At 39.9% G+C, this 18273-nt stretch overlaps 1 protein-coding gene across 1 annotated transcript in view; it reads left to right on the top strand.

Moving 5' to 3' along the window:
* The window catches only part of ANKFY1 (ankyrin repeat and FYVE domain containing 1), a 72062-nt gene that overhangs the window by 27857 nt on the left and 25932 nt on the right, over positions 1 to 18273 (top strand). The window contains exons 4-10 of the mRNA XM_068531613.1: positions 3686 to 3821; positions 8011 to 8134; positions 9258 to 9407; positions 10699 to 10864; positions 15239 to 15443; positions 16724 to 16792; positions 17016 to 17215. Coding sequence (XP_068387714.1) covers positions 3686 to 3821; positions 8011 to 8134; positions 9258 to 9407; positions 10699 to 10864; positions 15239 to 15443; positions 16724 to 16792; positions 17016 to 17215 — 1050 coding nt within the window. The remainder of the gene's footprint in view (positions 1 to 3685; positions 3822 to 8010; positions 8135 to 9257; positions 9408 to 10698; positions 10865 to 15238; positions 15444 to 16723; positions 16793 to 17015; positions 17216 to 18273) is intronic.

Below are 18273 nucleotides of genomic sequence, written 5' to 3'. Positions count from 1 at the left end.
ATTTTTATTTCCAAGAAGTTATATTTAAGGGTACATCCTTAAACTGACTAAAGAGGATGTTTATACTGATAAAAGATGCAGTCTATGGGAATTCCCTGGTGGTCCACTGGTTAGGACACGGCGGTTTCACTGCTAGTGCCCGGGTTCAATCCCTGCTTGGGGAACTAAGATCCTGCAAGTCCTGCAGTGTGGCAGAAATAAAAAAGATACAGTCTATCATGATTTTTAAATTTTATGAGCTAAAATCTTTTTGTAAAGTGGATGAAGAAAAAAATAGTTGGAAACTCAAAGACAAACCAGAGTCATAGTAGGAGATTCAAAACACCTTTCTCAGATTTGACAGATTGAATAGAGGATTTAAGTAACAAAATTAATTTCCTCAGTTTGCTTCATTTAATGGTTAATTGCGTACAGATAAGTTTATTCCCATTCTTTCCAAATGTCTTATAAAACATTTATTTAAAATCAGACCAAAAAAAAAAAAAAAACCAACTGGGTCACATAGAAAATTTCAAGTTCTCCAAAAGAAAATGTCACGTTTTCCAAAGCGTGACTATATGCATCGTGGACTACAGTGAAGTCGGAAGGTTGGGTGTTACCTTCTTTTCATCCTTGCAGTCACAGATTTTTACCAGCTTCTGCGCTGGGTCTGATGAGGGGGTGACGGCTTCTAGCAGCAGATATACCAGGCAAGTCATGGATGCCAACTGGTTTCACTTCTCAGAGTCTAATCTTTTTAAAGGTAATTTCTGGTTTATGGGGTCATCTGACTTTTATAGCCACTTGCTTACGTAGATTGGAAGCAGATAGACTGAATCACTTGCCTAAAAGTACACAGTTGCAAGCACATACCCTTCTTCTGGTTCATTGTTCTCTGCCCACCTTATACCACGGGCTGCTTAGTCTGAGTCTCAAAATGGATCTATTCTCAGTTTATTTTGGAGATTAAGGGAAGAGTCAAGGCAGGAGTGGGAAAGTTTGGCGATCACTTGGATCTTATTTTATTTGAAATTTTGAGGGCTTCCAGGATGTCCCTGCTAATGTGGTTTTTAAGAAAACTAGATTTTGGTTTATCAACCGTATAGGTCAAATTTGCTTGTTTGGACAGTTGGGGTAAGGGTTGTTAAAGGAAACCAGCCAAATTTTAAAACAAAATTAATTAAAGAAACTACCACAGAGAAGATATTTGAGGGCTGTGGCGTTGGGGATGGTCTCATCATTAGGAATAAGCTATCTTTCCAAGATAAGGCTGTATGAGCCGAGTGGTGGTATACGGGCAGACCTCGGAGATATTGCAGGTTCAGTCCCAGACCACTGCCATAAAGAGCAAAAATTGTAACAAAGTGAGTCACATGAATTTTTTGTTTTCCCAGTGCATGTAAATGTTATGTTTACACATAGCCTATTAAGTGTGCATTGCCATTATGTCTAAAAAAACAATGTACATACCTTAATTTAAAAATACCTTATGGCTAAAAATTTCTAACCATCATCTGATAACACAGGGTTACCATAAACCTTCAATATGTGAAAAAACACTATCTGTGAAGTGTGATAAAGTGAAGTGTAATAAAATGAGGTCTGCCTGTACACAGTTTTGGCATTTTTGGTGACTCTGGACAAATTGCATGGCCTACTTATTTTTTCTTTTCATTAAGGGACTACTGAGGCATTAAACCCAGTTTACAAAGCTAGCTTAGAATTTCACTGTTTCAAGATCTACTTTGTATACCTTAGACAGCTTAGTTGAAGTACTTCTTCAAGTAAATTGTTTAAATAAATCTAATTAGATTTTCATCTGATTTTAAAATGTTTTTCTCTCTCAAGACATTTAAAAAAGTATTTATTACTACATCGGCAGGTAAGAGAGAAAAGAAAAAAAAATAGACCTTAACCTAATCACTGTTAGCATTTCGGTGCATTATTTTTCACTGTTTTTTTTTCCCCACCAATTACACCTTTTTTTTTCTCCTTTTACTATCTGGCTACTTAAAGGGGATGATGGTGAATTAATGTGGTTGCAAGTTAATCAGGGGCCTTCAGTTTCACTCACTTGACATTACTCCGTTCAACCCTCTCCTCCCCACTAGAGTTGGAAGAGAAGGGGTTAATAAGAGCCATTCAGTTGTTGCCTAATTACTAAGTTAATGGGATGTTCCTGTCCCACGTTCCACCTTTCCTAGGTAATCAAGAATTGAGTATCATTTCTTAAACCTTAGCAAGCGTCAAAGTCACATGAAGGACTTGTTAAAACACAAATGCTGGGCCCCACTCTTACAGTTTCTGACTCAATAGATCAGGGTGGGCCTGAGAATAAGACTTTCTAACACGTTCCCAGATGATGCTGATTCTGTTAGCCCAGGACCACAGTTGAGAACTATTGGTGTGTAGACTATGATTTTTTGAGTGATCCTCTGACCATCACTGACCTTTTTCTGATTAGCCAAGAATTGATTTTAGTTGAAATCGTAATTTAGATATTTTACATTATGATTTTCATCTCAAGCATTTCCCCGAGTTACTGTAAAGCATTTTAACTTAAAAAAACTACACAAGTAATGCATGTTCATTAAATAAAAATCAGGGAGAAAAGAAGCTAAAAGAAAAATTAGTTACAAATTCCTCCAGGTCGATACTTTTAGTGTATATCTTTCCAGTCTCTCAATAGATAGACAGACAGACAGATGGACAATCTCTCTGTGGTCATACCACCCAGAATGTCTTCGATTTTGTCTGATCTTGGAAGCTAAGTAGGGTCGGACTTGGTTAGTACTTGGATGGAAGACAGACACGAAACTATGTATGTGGGTGTGTGTGTGGGTGTGTGTGTGTGTATGTATGTGTATACACACACATATATACACAAATATATTTAACAAAAAGTGAAATCATTTAATACATGTATTTTTAGTTATGTAGTTTTTTTACTTGCTATGTAGTGAATATCTTTTTATGTTGAATATAGATCTAAATAATTTTAATTGATGCAACATTTTCTCTTAAGAGTTTTGTTCCAGTTATTCATTATTAAAAATAATACTGCATTGACTATCTTATGTTTCTCTGTATTTGCTTAGTTATTTTCTTAGGATAATAATCTATATGTATGATTGCTGTGTCAAAGGTTATGCACTTCCCTGGCAGTCCAGTGGTTAAGACTGCGCTTCCACTGCAGCACAGCCAAAGGGAAAAAAAGAAGATTATGCACTTTTAAGAATCTTTGCTAGTCTGAGAAACAAAAAAAGTATTCTGGTTTAAGTTTATATTTAGTTATCAGTAAGGTTTATTGGCCATTTTATTTATCTTTGTGAATTACCTATTTATATCCATTGCTGATATTTCCATTGTGTGTCCATCTTCTCATTTTTATTTGTAAGATCTTTTTATTAGAATGTAAACTCTTTGCCATATGTTTAAAATAGTTTCCCCCAGTTTATTTGACTTATATCTTTAATAGGTTCATTTCCCCCACCTACTGCCCCGTGCAGAACTTTTAACACTTTTCTGGAGTCAGATGGTACCCAGAATGCTTAATTACCATTTTTAATGGCTGTGTGATACTTCTTTGAGTGGGGTCTACCAGAATTTAGTTTATTATCCTCAACTTTTAGGGGTCCTCAGGAAGGCCTGAGTATGTCATCTGTGCTTTGTTTTCAGAGTTTTTCTACTTTCTTTCTTTAACCAGATGCTAACCCTGAGGTTACCATGACAATGCTTCGCTGGATCTATACGGATGAGTTGGAGTTCAGAGAAGATGATGTGTTCCTGACCGAGCTGATGAAACTAGCTAATCGGTTTCAGCTACAGCTCCTTAGGGAGAGGCAAGTCACAGCAGATATATTCAAGCACCTCAGATGGTGGTGGCTGAGCTTTAATTATGCCAAGCTCTGGGAAAACAGCTGCTTCTGCTAATGTAAATAACTTTTGCAAGGTGTTCTTTTAAACGCAATAGTGGGGAGAGAATTTTATCTCCCTTGCTTCGTGTTATCTTGTAAGCTAAATTTTGCCAAGGCTTTTAGGTATTCTCTTTTCTTTCACTGGTTTATTACCTGAGATTACATAGCTGTGTGAACTGATGAACTGAATGTGAAATAATATAATCCAATGTCCAACGCCTCAACTTTCCCTCCTATACCATTTCCTTTGACATTTTGTTCTACTTTCTGATATATCTACTTAGAAGGAGTTCTTGGTCGTATTCTCTTGTTAGAAACACATTAATGACTAAATTAGTACTTGAGAATCTGCTTCAGTAAGTTTCATAGTGTTTCTGAGGTCTCACTTCATTTGTTAACTGCTTTTTAGGTTCCAAGGAGATAGCCTCCTATGTTTTTTATATTGCATTTTCTCTGTTGCCCTCCCGAGTTGGCCTTTATAACAACAGAAAACAAAACGTTCACCAGACGATATCAAGCAAAATGCCCTTGAGTTTTTGTTGGAGATGTGGCCCTTGGTAGTCAGCTTGGTAGATGGAGCGTCTTTTTATGTCACTTAGTAATCTTTTGTATTCTGCGTGCGTGAAGGAATGGCTTTTTTCCTGGGTGGGTGGAGAGGTAGTTTCAGCTATCAAGAGGCATTCCACTTGTTGTGTTGCCCTCAGTGAGTCAAGAGAGACCTTGCTACTAGAGCTGCTTGTTCTGTTTTCATTATGAGGCTGATGTTTCCCCTGAGATGGCCCACTGTGCCCCACATGAGTCAAGTACACAGGTTACTCCTGACTATCTGTGATTGATGTGGGCTTGAGTGCATTTTAATACCTAAATACAATAAGTAAAAAAAAAACCAAACAAGCAGGTCTAAGGTTTGTAGGTACATATAGTATTAGGTTAGCAAAGATAACTTTACTGTCAGGGCCTTTCTTTGGGTGAGTTTTTGAATCATCTGAGAGTGAAATGAGAATGATTTTAATTAGATTGAGTGTGATTTATATCTACTTTTTCCCCCCCAGATTTCCTGAGCTTTTTCCCATTGACCTTGTCAAACTTGCTTGTAAATTAAATTGCTTTGATAAAAGTGCCCTGCAGTTTGGAGTAGTTTAGATAATTGTAATCTGTGTAATGGATTCTTTAATTAGAATGTTTGTTGTTTATTGACTGATTAGGCTTCATAACTGTCAACATTACCAGATGCTCAATGTTGTATTGTTGGATGTGGGCATTAAGTTTATCTGTCATGGCTTTGTTAAGGGCTGGGATGGAAGAGACCCAGTAGCGGGTTCAATTGTTGGCTTTTGAAAGGTCACAGAGCGCCCACTGCTGCCTGCAGGAGAAATTACACATTTGAAATAGTAAGTGAAAGGGCCCCAACACAAATGTGTGCAGTTGAATGTGAAGCCCGTGTTGCTCATTTTTGTAATGTAGGGATCTTGGTGGTTTGGGAATGCTATCACCAGTTTGATGAAAAGGAAGTTTTAGGCATAAGCATTATCAGGAAAATACTCTTAAAAAAGGAGAGAATTAATAGTGTATGCTAACAACTGACAGTTTATATAATTTTTCCTGATTATTAACTACATGTTCAGCGTATGGTATTTAGAAAGTATAGAATGATATAAAAAAAAAGGAAATCGTCTGTAATTCAACCACTGTTAACTTTTTGTTGTTCATTCTTTCAGTAATTTTTCTGCCTTATATTCACACACGGGATTGATAAAAACTAGACAGGAGTTTGTGGGACGCTTGAGTATATGCTTGACTTTGTACTTTAAAAATTAGGTTTATCGTTTTTGTGCATCTGTGTCCTTTTTGTACTCTAAAATTAAAAACGTGTATTAACAGCAACAAAATCCCTTTAGAGGAAAGTTAGTCTGCGTTGCTACTTTTCAAAGAGAAGATACGAACTGAGAATCTGAGTTTTTAGGTATAATTACATGTTCTTCAGTTGTGTAAATCATGTCAGTTACTATTTATAGGCTATCCAAATAGTGAATGGCACTCTGGGGATCCTAGAATTTAGTGAAAATGAAGTGTCTGCCAGTTGTAACAAAACATCTGTCTTCATGAAACATAGTTGAGTATCTTGATGCAGTGTATTTTGGCAGTAGTAAGGAGGGGAATGGAATTTTCAGACTCTCAGCATTTGTCTGTAAAAATGCTTTGTAAAGTCAGTACTCCCTGAGATCACACCATGTTTTAGGATATTAGGATATTTGTCATTGTAAAAGTGGTAAAAGTTTCACATACCTGAAAAGAGGACTTTTCTCCTGGAATGCTCTGATTTCATAGCCTGGGTCAGAATGACTTCAAACATTGCTGTCAGTCTGCTAATAGTTTGGGGAAACTAGTGGTACAGACAGCAGAGGCTCAGAAATAGAACATTGTTATTCATTATTATAGTAACTTATTTAGATATTGTGACAATTTGATTTAAAAGTGCCCTGGGGGAAATGCTTCTTCACACCAAGCTGTGTAGCTTAAAAACAAAGCACTTAAGCACAGGTCTTGGAATAAAATGGGTGCCTGCATTTACTGCCAGATGGAGAAATGACTCCACGATTATTCTTGCTCCTACCCTAAGGTCTCATTTGTGAGGTTTAGAAAGTTTGTTCCCCCTTCTTCCCAGGTCTTTCTCATGACTTTCCTGCTTTCCTCCCCCATCTCCCACTCTCCACTTGGTATCCAAACCTCACCTGTTAGAATTGGGAGTTATCCGCTCGCCAATCAGTTATTCTTATTTATAGTAGTACTGAAACCCATTCGTATTAGTTATTAAATTATGCAGCTTCCTTGAGAAGGACCTCAGCTTGCAAGCAAACATACCTCCTATGTACCTCAGACTGTGCAAGGCTTACATAGTTTTCCTTTATCTTGGAAAACACACAGAGATCCCCTGAACCTCTGAGATAGAGTAATGTCTCACAGGGGAGAAGGTGGGGTCACAGGGAGCTCGTGTAGTTTGGCCCCTCAAATTCCGTGGGCCTCAACTCAGGTCTTTCTTACCTCACGGTTCACTTTGCGTTCAGCACTGTGTGCTGCCCTTGTGATCAGAACATGGTTTTTGTGGGAGCTGGGGACAGAAGCAGCGGTGGGGTGTCGGGGAATACCTGACGCCACTTTAGGCCTCTCGACTGCCCTTGGAGGTGAACCTGATTTGTAGGGAGATGTTCAGGCAAAGGAGATGGGAGGGCCGTGTCACCTGCCTCCTTCCCCCGGGCCCTGTGCTGTGGAGGCCCACCAAGGTTTCCAGGAATTCTGGGGCAGTGGAAGTGTGGGCCTTCCCAGTGCTACATCTTCTAGGCTAGGACATGCGTGTGCCTGCTTTGTGCTACCAGAGGCCTGCGTGCAGCCCTCTCTTCCCTGACGTAGTTGGGGCTCTCTTAGTGATTGTGAGAGTCTTGTTATTGTTGCTGTTGTTGTTGTCATGTTGTTACCAGGCTCTATGGGACATCCGTTGTAGCCAGTTCTTCTCTGTCTGGTATACTATAGTTTGACTCTTAACTCAGTTGTTTCTATACATGATAGATTTTTTAAAGTGGGCTTTCTAAAATCAGCTTTATTGAGTTACAATTCACATACCATATAGATCACCGTTTGGGGAAGACCTTTAAGGAGGTGTTCATTTATTGAGGCATAGAGCCTCATATTTGAAGTGATTTCTAAGCCACACTGGTTGCATGATAGAGTTGTGCTAGTGGGAACTGCAAACATGTCCCCTACAGTTAAATACCAAAGGACTGAATTTGATGCATTGCGTGTTTGATATTACAATTGCCTGTGTGGTATGATTACCGAGTTTCACGTGATTACTTTCAAGGCAGTTGGGGGGTTATGCTTAACATATTTATTTACAGATTATTTTGGTTCTGACCAGAATGAGCAATATAATAATGAGCTTCTAGTACTTGTAAAATATAGTAACTCAGCTGCAATTCATTCGTAGCTGCTTTGCTTAAACCTTACTTACACTTTAGTGCTATTGGACATGGCCAGGCAGTACCCAGATTATTGCTTTGGTTTGTTTGTGAATAAATTGGTCCTAATAATACTGTTGATCATTAAAATTGTCTCGTAGATGTGAGAAGGGTGTGATGTCCCTGGTGAACGTCAGGAACTGTATCCGCTTCTATCAGACTGCGGAGGAACTGAATGCCAGCACGCTGATGAACTACTGTGCAGAAATTATTGCAAGTCATTGGGTGAGTGTGAGACTGAGAGGTGTGGAAAAGCACCTTCACTGGAAGTCAGAAGACTGGGGCTTGGGACCTGGTTCCACAGAAAGATACCTCTCTGGCCCCTCATTTCCTTTTATAACAAAATTGAAGGCTAAGTAGTCGCATTAGATGATCTGTGAGATTCTTTTGGGCTCTGAAAGTCTCATAGTTCTGATTTCGGAGTATAGGAGCAGAAGATAGCTCAGGTCAAGAAGCAGGCTTGGAGCGGAGGGACGCAGGCCCCCTTTACCCTCCATCTGCAGGAGTGGCGGCTGAGCCCCGGCAGCGGGTGCTGCTGTAGGGGCAGCAGGCCTGCCGAGCTCGGCGGCACCCCTTCCGGGCTTTCCCTGCCTTCTCGTCGTGTGGAAGGCGTTGTTAAATGTACATATGCCCTTCTTAGGTAGCTTTCATCATAAAGACAGGTTTTGCACTTCTTTGTCTGTTTTGCATTTTTCAGAAAATCATGGCTAGGGCTATGTTTATAACCTAGTTTCTGCAAATTGTTCGGTACTCCACAGCATTATGAGAAAAAGTGTCTTAAAGAACCGGATTTTAAACAATTGAAACAGGAACGGTAACCTTTCTGCTAAAGCAGGTAGAAACTTAGAGATCTGCAGCAGTAGAGAGCGGTGGTGACTCAGTGGACTGAATTGTTTGTGGAAGTTCTGATTAATTCTGTAGCTGTCACCCTTGTGGGGTTGAGGGGCAGGACTCTTCTCGCAGGCAGGGCTCCTTGTGACTCCGTCCCTGTGGAGTGTCCGCGTTGCCCGGGCTGTGCCGTCTCGCCCAGAGGCAGGGCAGTGCTGTGGTGAGGGGTCCTCGCTCGGCAGGTGGGCCTCTGGGCTCCAGATCCCGGCTTGGCCGTTCACTCAGTGTGCGAGCTGGGCACATTAATTAGCCTCTTTATGCTTTACTTTCTTCATCGGTGAATGGGGATAATAATAGTACCTACCTCATAGGGTTTTCGTGAGGATTAAGTGAGTTGGGAAATGTTAAGCCCTTTAAAATAGGGCCAGACACATTCCAAGGGCTTCTTAAGAAATGTCAGTTGCCGTTATTGTTGATATGTTGAATCTGTTCTGCTTTTCACTGTCTTTTTAATCCTTAGGATGACTTACGAAAGGAGGACTTCAGCAGCATGAGTGCTCAGTTGTTATACAAAATGATCAAATCCAAGACTGAGTACCCATTACATAAAGCTATCAAAGTGGAGAGAGAAGATGTGGTCTTCCTTTATCTAATTGAAATGGATTCACAGGTACTATACCTTTTCCCCAAACTATACTTCTCTTGTTCTTCTCTACAACGCTCCTCACTTTCTCTGAGCCATTGCTGGCACAGTCTTTAATGTGCATATTTCTACTAGTAGTTTGTTCGAGGCAGTCTGAGCTTTTCCTCTCATGCTTCTCAGTATTCTTCCAGCCTCTGCCCATTGCCCACTTCCAAAGACACGTCCACATTTTTAGATAGTTGTTACAGCAGTACTTAACTTCCAGGTACCAAAATCTGCCTTAGTTTCTCTTTTGCTACTGTAAGAAATTACCACAAACCTAGTGGCTTAAAACAACACAAATTTATTATCTTATAGTTTTGTAGCTTGGAAGTCCAGTACAGGCATCACCCATCTAGAAGTCAGAGTGTTGGCAGGCTGTGTTCCTTTCCGGAGGCTCTAGGGAAGCCTGCTTGTTTGGGTTGTTGGCAGAATTCAGTTCCTTGTGATTATAGGACCAACATCCCCATTTTCTTCTGGCTGTCAGCTGAGTCAGGGCCATTCTCAGCTTCTAGAGGCCACCACATTTCCTTAGCCCGTGGCCCCCTTCCTCTGTCTTCAAAGCCAATAGTGGCAAATCAAGTCTTTCTCGTGTCACAACTGTCTGACCTACTCTTCTGCTTCCCTCTTTCACTTTTAAGGACTCATGGGATTAGATAGATTGGGCCCTCCTGGATAGTCCAGGGACACTCTCCCCATCTCAGGGTCCTTAACCATAATCACATCTACCAAGTGCCTTTCATTGTGTGAGGTGACATAGTCACAGGTTCGGGGGATTAGGACGTGGACATCTTTGGGGGCTGTTCTTCTGCTACCGCACCGCCTTAGAAGAAATGTAGCTGCTCTTGACAGATGGCTGTGTCGTGTGTTTTATCCTGGGTGTCCAGGGTGTGGGGGAGGCATTAAACTGCTAGGAGGAATTAGATAGTTAAGCCACAGTCTTTTGTGAAAATGTGAGCTGTTTCCCATCAGGCTCTCTGAACCTCTGTCCTGACACTTGTGTTCCTACAGCATTGTCTGCATTTCCCCCTTGTACTGTCTTCCATGGTGTTTGCACCTGCTCTCTGATCCCTGTTAGTCCTGGGCTGCCTGAAAGGCGTGAGCCCTGAGGAGGCCTGAGAGAAGTTTGTGAATTCAGTTGAATTTGGAGAGTAAGCTATAGTAAGTTATAGGACTAAAATTTGACATTTGTGTGAGATGATTTTTAAGAGTCAAGGTGTGAGAGATTCAGTTGTATTCTCTACTGGATGGGTGCTGATTTACAAATTTCTCTGCGCAGCTCCCTGGGAAGCTGAATGAGTTGGATCATAACGGAGATCTTGCTTTAGATCTAGCCCTTTCACGACGACTAGAGAGTATCGCCACCACTCTGGTTAGTCACAAAGCTGACGTGGACATGGTGGGCAAGAATGGCTGGAGCTTGTTACATAAAGGCATCCAAAGAGGTAGGAAGAAGCGTATTTTATATTTTTCGCGGTGGGCAATTTTACTTTTATCCAGGTAACTTTTGAAGACTGACCCTGTTCCACAGATTCTCAAAGGCTTCTTGAGTCTGTACTTGCAGGCTACATGATTTAGAATTTGTGATCAGTGGGTCAGAAGAGAGATGGAAGAGCTATTGCCTTATGCCTTGTTGGTTAGGCTCTTCAGAATGTCAGCAGGACCCCCAGAAGAAGGCTAGAAAGATGGTGGTACTTATAGAAAAAGTACCTTTTACTTGTAAGCAATTGATGTGTTATTTGCTTATTCAGTACATCACTTTCTCCAGAAATTGTGCTAGGAAGACTTTACTTGTATCAGTTGCTGTAAGAGAGGGAAAGTATCAAGAACACGAATACTTAAACATATTCTTGGATTCAGAGTTTTCACTTTTACAGCGTAGACTTGTCATAGATCATGACAAAGTGATGAAGTTTCATTTTGTTCTTGGGAAGTTATTTGAAATTGTAGCTGTGTTTGAGTACATTGTCATTAGTAGTGGGAAGCTATGTAAGTGATAGAATTACGATCAAAGCATTTTCACCTTATTGAATTAAAGGGAAACAAGTACTAGTCTTTTGTTTTCCCATGGCCTTAGTAATTCTTAAGTCCCAAATGGATCCTGCCTGACTCTACTTTGCAGTAGTCATTTTTTTGACAGAGTGAGAAGCTATATAGGGGTAGAGTTCCAGTATGGAATGAAACCTTTCAAATGTCTCAAAGCCTTCATTTTGTAGAGGGATAGATGACTTGATTGAAGTACTTGGCTGTGGCCACTTTTTTGTTTACATGTGGACATCAAAAACAGAGTATGTGTAATGGTTTCCCCATACCTTAATCATGTATGTTTAACCTTCCAGTTGTGCATTATTATACCGTTATTATCTCTGCTACACTTTTACCATTCACAAGTTGCTCCTAGTTGGTGGAATGTAGTTACTTCAAGTAAGGTCCTGTTGCAGCTGTGGCTTTGCCCTTTTTGGGCATAGGTTTTAATATAAATATCCCTCTAGGTCACGTGTTAGAGTGTTAAGCATGCTGGCTGATGGAGAGGAAAATTTTGTTCACCATGGGGAAGGAAATCCTTAGAGTATGTCAGTGTCAAGAGCAGATGCATTTTTCCCAAGCACCACTCCACGCTGTGCAATGCCATTGGATGCTGAGCACTGGGTGTGTGTTCAGTGGGGAAAGTTTCCACCACATCAGGAACTATTCTTTCCCATACTGTTTAGTGTCTGAAATGTTTATTTTGGAAACAAGTAAACTTGTTACTAAAAAAACAATCTCAGAATTATGTCTCTTTCCTCTTAAGGACTTAAATTCTTATGTATGATGAAAAAACATCTTTGATGAGTTATTAAATATTTTGATGATTGCTTAGTTACAAGAATTGCCAAGAATTGGTGGTGCATTTTTGGTGCTTATTCGCAGATGATTTAATCTTCTGCTCTGAATTTATTAGTTGCTTGCAAGCATGTGGCCTGCAGTGTGGGCATGGTAAACTTGATTGTTGAACGTGGCAGTGTGGCCTGGTGTGGAGCACGGAGTATTGGCATTGGAGCCTGGATGTACCAAGATGGGAATCCTGGCTCATCCACTTACTCTGTGGCCTTGGACAAGTCACTTAACCATTCTTGAGTCTCCTTTTCCTCACCTGTAAGGTGGGAATCATTTCTGCTTTACTGGTTGTTGGGAGACTGAGAGACAGGTTAGTAGCACACGTAGCCCAGTGACTACCATGTGGTAGGGTCAGCCTGCAGCTCTTACCTTGCCCCTGTGTTGCAGTGCCATGACCAGCTTCAATTTCTGTAGGAATTTTTTTCACCTTTCCTTCTTCACCTTGAGCTGTCAGTCTGTTGACCTGCCCAAATGATTAAATTGAGTAATATACCTAAAATTTAACTGTTAACCTTACTTTAAGTTCATTGTAATATGAGTGAAGATCCTTAGTATATGAGGTTTAGGTCTGGTTGTGGACACACATTAGAATCTCTAACCAGAAGAGTCACTAATCATCCTAATAACCAAGTGTACCCATCAGTTTGTTTCGAGAGTGCATCTGTGAATGAGTCCACAGGAGATATACATGTGACCAGAGGGACGCCATCTCCTCTGATTAGCTGGATCTGGGCAAGAAGATGAATCCTTGCTTTTTAAAACAATCTTCTAGTGCTTATTTTCCTTGATGATCAACATCAATCAGTGGGTCTCTTCAGCAGCATGCTCCTATCTAATTGTTTGTAGGAGGTTTGCAGATGATGCCACCAACTGGAGCAGCATGAGATACAGCTTTTGTTAATTAAATAATGAAAGTTACTGCCTGGTCCCTGAATGAAACTTCGGTCAGGGAGCTTTGTTGAAAGAAAAATTGTGTGTGGATTTTTTTTAAACATTAACTACATTGTTAGGAATATTTTTATGTGGACAAGTCATTATACATTTACTTGGCAACTTCAGGGAGTGAAGTGATGAAGTAATTGGAACTGTTAAGCACCAAACAGTTTTTGTTTTAACGGTTTTTGATGGAAGTCGTTCTAAAATGTATTAGAAGTTTTCTTATTGACAGAAACTTTATAAATGGTGTTTTTGGCATTTTCTATTCCCTCCCTTGGTTCTGCTTTTTTGATGTCAGTTGTCTATTTCCTCTAGGTTGTAGATCCATGGGCTGACTTTCTGTTAATGTAAAACATCATCAATTTTCAGTTGCCAATAATTCCTAAATAACTTCTTGTGTAGGGTGCGTATATTGTATGTATGTATATATGTGTAAGTTAAAAAAAAAAAAACTTCGGCGCTTATGAATAAAGTAAATCTAATCTAAAAGCTATGATTCTTTTTAAGAGGGCTTAAGATATAAAAAGTTTTTTTATTATGCCATCCATCTGAATCCAGCCATTGATCTGTACCCTTATTTCTGTGTGCACTATTGCCCAGTTTATCTTCTGTGTGTATAGTGTATTACAAGCTTTTCATTGACATATTTTAGCTTTACTATCTGTTTACTACTTAGTTTGGAATATATGCCAAGCTTAAAGATAATGAAACCACATTTCACCTGTCCCCCAGTACGTTATTTATCAGATTTGTCATTTTAAGGCTCTCTGTCCTCATAATTCTAAATTTTCTTTCCACTTCCAGAATGTAAGTGGCTTTCTCTAGGATATTTTATTCTATTGCTAATGTATTGTTTTTACATATTCTCTCCTAGACTGAATCTCTGTGGGGTTTGTTCATATTACACATTAGGGCCCTACTGAGAACCCTAGTATGTCTGTGTACATATGGACAGCAAAGGTCTGATCCAGGCTAATCCCTGATATGCATGTTACCTGCTGCTTTCGGAGCTCTACCGACATCTTTCTGTAAAGAAATCTAAGCTTTGGTCCTTTGCACACGATGCTGGTAAAGATTTTATCTTCCCCTACCCCCCAAGAAAAAAATCAGGGACAGAAGAATGAAAAGATTTCAGAAGGGTCTGGTTAGAGAACTCTTTTAAGTTACCCAAAATCATAATTGATTGGAATTAGAGCCAGTCTGTTAAAGTGGAACCTTATAACTTCAACCAGTCAATCCATTTTCTTCCCAAACATGTCCCTGGTGCCTGTTTTGTATAAGACAGTGGTAGATACAAAAATAAATCAGACATGGACCAATCAGAATATGAGGGGCCTGTGGTGGCCTAGCCACCTCAGTGCCAGAGCTCACACTCTCCAGCAAGATGGTCCCTTGGAAGAAAGAATAGAGCAGATGGGAAATATTGAAAACCAGTTGATTTTGAAATTCCATGTCTACTGAAGACTAGATGAAACTCATATCATTCAGATGAATAATACAGGAATACAGCTAACAGACTTGAGAGCTTTGCCACTCCTGAAATCCTAAGCCCCGTTCTCGATATTCAGACAGCAAAAGTATAGTTGAAGAAGATGAAACGATATTGCAAGATATAAAGGAAAACTTCTCATAAGTGCCTGTGTAAGAGCCACTGCACGTATAGCAGGTTAGAGGTAAGTATTGCTTAGGTACAGACTGTGGTCAAGAATGAGAGAGGGAGATAAATTGTGTTGTGGAGGAATCTCGGAACCCTTTATGAGAGTTAATGACCTTCGAAGGATAGAAGCCTGGTATACTTAAAATTGTGAAGTGATATTGAAGCGAGGGGTCAGGACAGATGACAACAGGTAATCAGTTGAATTTGAGTATGTAAGTCCGTGATCTCAATGATGAGATCTTCTTTGTCTACAGTTACTGACTGGTACCTTTTTGAGGAAGCATTGGTCAGAAAAGCTTGCCCTGGGTGTTGTCATGTGTGACCATTTCTTCTATTGTTTCTTTTCAAGGAGATCTCTTTGCTGCCACTTTCCTCATTAAGAACGGGGCCCTTGTCAATGCTGCTACGTTGGGTGCCCAGGAGACACCGTTGCACCTTGTAGCATCGTACAGTTCAAAAAAACACTCAGCAGATGTGATGTCCGAGATGGCACAGATTGCAGAGGCCCTCCTGCAGGCTGGCGCCAACCCCAACATGCAGGACAGCAAGGGCAGGTAAGTCGGGGAGCAGATCACCTGCTCTGAGCACAGTTCCCGGAGTGTTATTTTGCGGTGGCACATAACTGGCAGGTGGGGACCTCATGTTTTTTAGTTCAGCATTATTCGCTCTGAATTCTATGGAAGTTACAAACATCGATTCGTTTTGTAAATGAGAGAGACGACTAAGGCCAGAGGCACTTGGGGAAACCATTTCCATCCTGGGTGACTGAGGTCCTTGGATCTTGAAGCAGTTTCTGCCATCTCCACAAAACTCCATTTCCACCTTCTCGTAAATACCTCCGCTTTAGACAGCTCTGTCCTCACAGCTTGCCATCTTCTTCCACAGCGTACTGACAGTAGTTGTCGTGTTCCTTTTGCCCCTTCCCAGAAATATTTGGTTGAGGATTCCTTGTGGTTTAGAATCTGAGAATGGGCTGCTTATCTCTGGGACAGCAGTGTGTGAGGCATTGAAGGGAGTTAAGCCACCTGAATCACCAACACTAGGGGGACCCACTTCTTATCATAGCAGCTCAGTATTTTGTACCTTTAAAAAACCCTCTCAAAAAATAGCTGTGAGGTCGTCAGAATAGGAAACTAGATTTGTGTGATGGGTAAGATACTTAAATAAGGCGGATCTCCATGAACTCAGTATAATGTCATAATTACCTTATTTCCCAAAATAATTGCATTCTTTTTTTTCTTCTGGTGATTCCTTAGTTTTTTTCCCCCAAGTGTAATAAATTCTGGCATTCTGTACCTCTGAGGTAGATACCAGCCTGGGAGTCCCTGTGCTCTGTGGTGGCCGTCTTCCTCAGGGCACATGAGGGCTAAATAAAAGCAGTGAAGAGTGGTTAATCAATTCCTACCGTTGCCACTCATAGTGTGTTTGAGTATAACAGAGAATTATGGGAAGAAAAAAATTTCTTTTCAGAATTGTGGAGGATAGGTAGGGGAAAGTAGGCATACCTATGGCAGAAACTACCGTTTTATTTGTTTTAAAAACGTGACTACATATACATTCAATGAGGGTCAGTATTTAATTGAAGAGTATTTTATATCTCTTCCTTTTATTGATTCTTGTTCTTTTGGCTAGTGAATAAATTGTAACATATAATCAGATCCATTTTCATCCTTTGATACTTGGTCATGGTTTTGGAAGACTGTTTGTCAGGATAGAAAAAGAAACTCTGGCAGAAATGGGGAATTTCTTGTGGATTCTAGTTGCCTCCTGCTGTGAGTGGTCCTGAACTGGGCCCGTCCTGAATTGACACCTCTTCTTCTTCTTCGTCCTGTAGGTCTCCCTTACACTTGTCCATCATGGCCAGGAATGAATACGTGTTCAACCAGTTGCTGCAGTGTAAACAGTACGTAGGGAGACATGGAGAAATGCAAAAGCAGTTGTGAGGGTGGGATTGTGAGTGAAAAATAATTCTCTTAAAATGTCTTTTAGCATTATCCATTTTAGTAAGTAAAAGTAAAATAAAAAATTGTCATTCATAAAGTACAAAGATAAAGAATGAGGCTGTTGACAATACAGAGTGTCAGAAGACGATTATACTTGCTATTCACATTGCTTCCTCATTCCAGATTAGATTTAGAGCTGAAAGACCGTGAGGGCAGCACAGCTCTGTGGCTTGCCGTGCAGTACATCACTGTGTCTTCCGACCAGTCCGTAAATCCCTTTGAAGACCCCCCTGTGGTAAATGGGACTTCATTTGATGAAAATAGCTTTGCAGCCAGACTCATTCAGCGTGGCAGCAACACCAATGCACCTGATACAGTAACAGGTAAAACACAGACCCCTAAGAGCTGATGCTCAAGTCTGGAGACCCCATGAAATATTGTGTCAGTGTTTTTACCAAGAATTTAAAAACTGAACGGCATGCTATTATGAGAATTATTTTGTACGTAATTTTAACCATAGTAAAAAGCCCGATCTTGTGCTTCCAAAAATCTAGCCAGACTCGATAAGTCCGTTAAGCTGAAACACTTCTATTTATTTAATGCAGTGAATTTCAGTCTTTCTGGACTCAGAACTCTTTTCACCCTCTTAAAAATTATATCCCAAAGAGCTTTTGTTTTAGTGGATATCTTTGGTATTTACCATATTAGAAATTAAAACTGAGAAATTTTAAAAAGATGTATTAATTAATAATAACAACAAACCATTTTATGTTGACATATAACATTTTTTATGAAGAATAACTTTCAGAACAAAATTTAGTTGGAAGAGTGACTGGTTTCTAGTATCTGCATCTGTATTCAATCTTTTGAGATACGTTGTTTTGGTTAAAGTAAATACCCTCACACACTGATGTAGTTGGAAAACGAGGCATATTTTCAGAGCCTTTTCAGATAATTGTGGATATATTTCTTTGATACTACAGCGAGCAGAATTTATCAAGGGATAATTTTTTTAAGGTTAGTTGCAATATGGAATCTGAAACTATATCAATGAACTTTTTGTACTCTGTTATATAAAATCCATGGTCTGTGTGTGCTTTGAATGGATTTCTTCATGTGTGATTTTGTAACATCATGCCTTAGTCATTTGGAAAATCTTGTTTCACTGAGTTATGCAGATCTTCAAAATGTTCATTTATTTTAGAATCACATTTATTAATATCACCACTGATCTCATTGGAAAAGTCTTTCAGTATTGAGAAGCTGTTAAACTTACAGTTGCAGACAAAAGTTTTCCAAAATTCTAATATTTCACCTGCAAGATCAAATTTTATCATTTGGTGGAAATATTGCCAGTTGTTTTTCTTACAGAGACAGGCTTACTTTTTAAGAAATTGTCTGTCAAATAGTCAGGTTTGAATAACCATAGTTTGTTAATCAG

The sequence above is a fragment of the Eschrichtius robustus genome, chromosome 20 (assembly GCF_028021215.1).
Source record: "Eschrichtius robustus isolate mEscRob2 chromosome 20, mEscRob2.pri, whole genome shotgun sequence".
Taxonomy (NCBI): Eukaryota; Metazoa; Chordata; class Mammalia; order Artiodactyla; family Eschrichtiidae; genus Eschrichtius; species Eschrichtius robustus.
The sequence above is the reverse complement of the archived record's forward strand: the minus strand, read 5'-3'. Positions and strand labels throughout refer to the sequence as shown.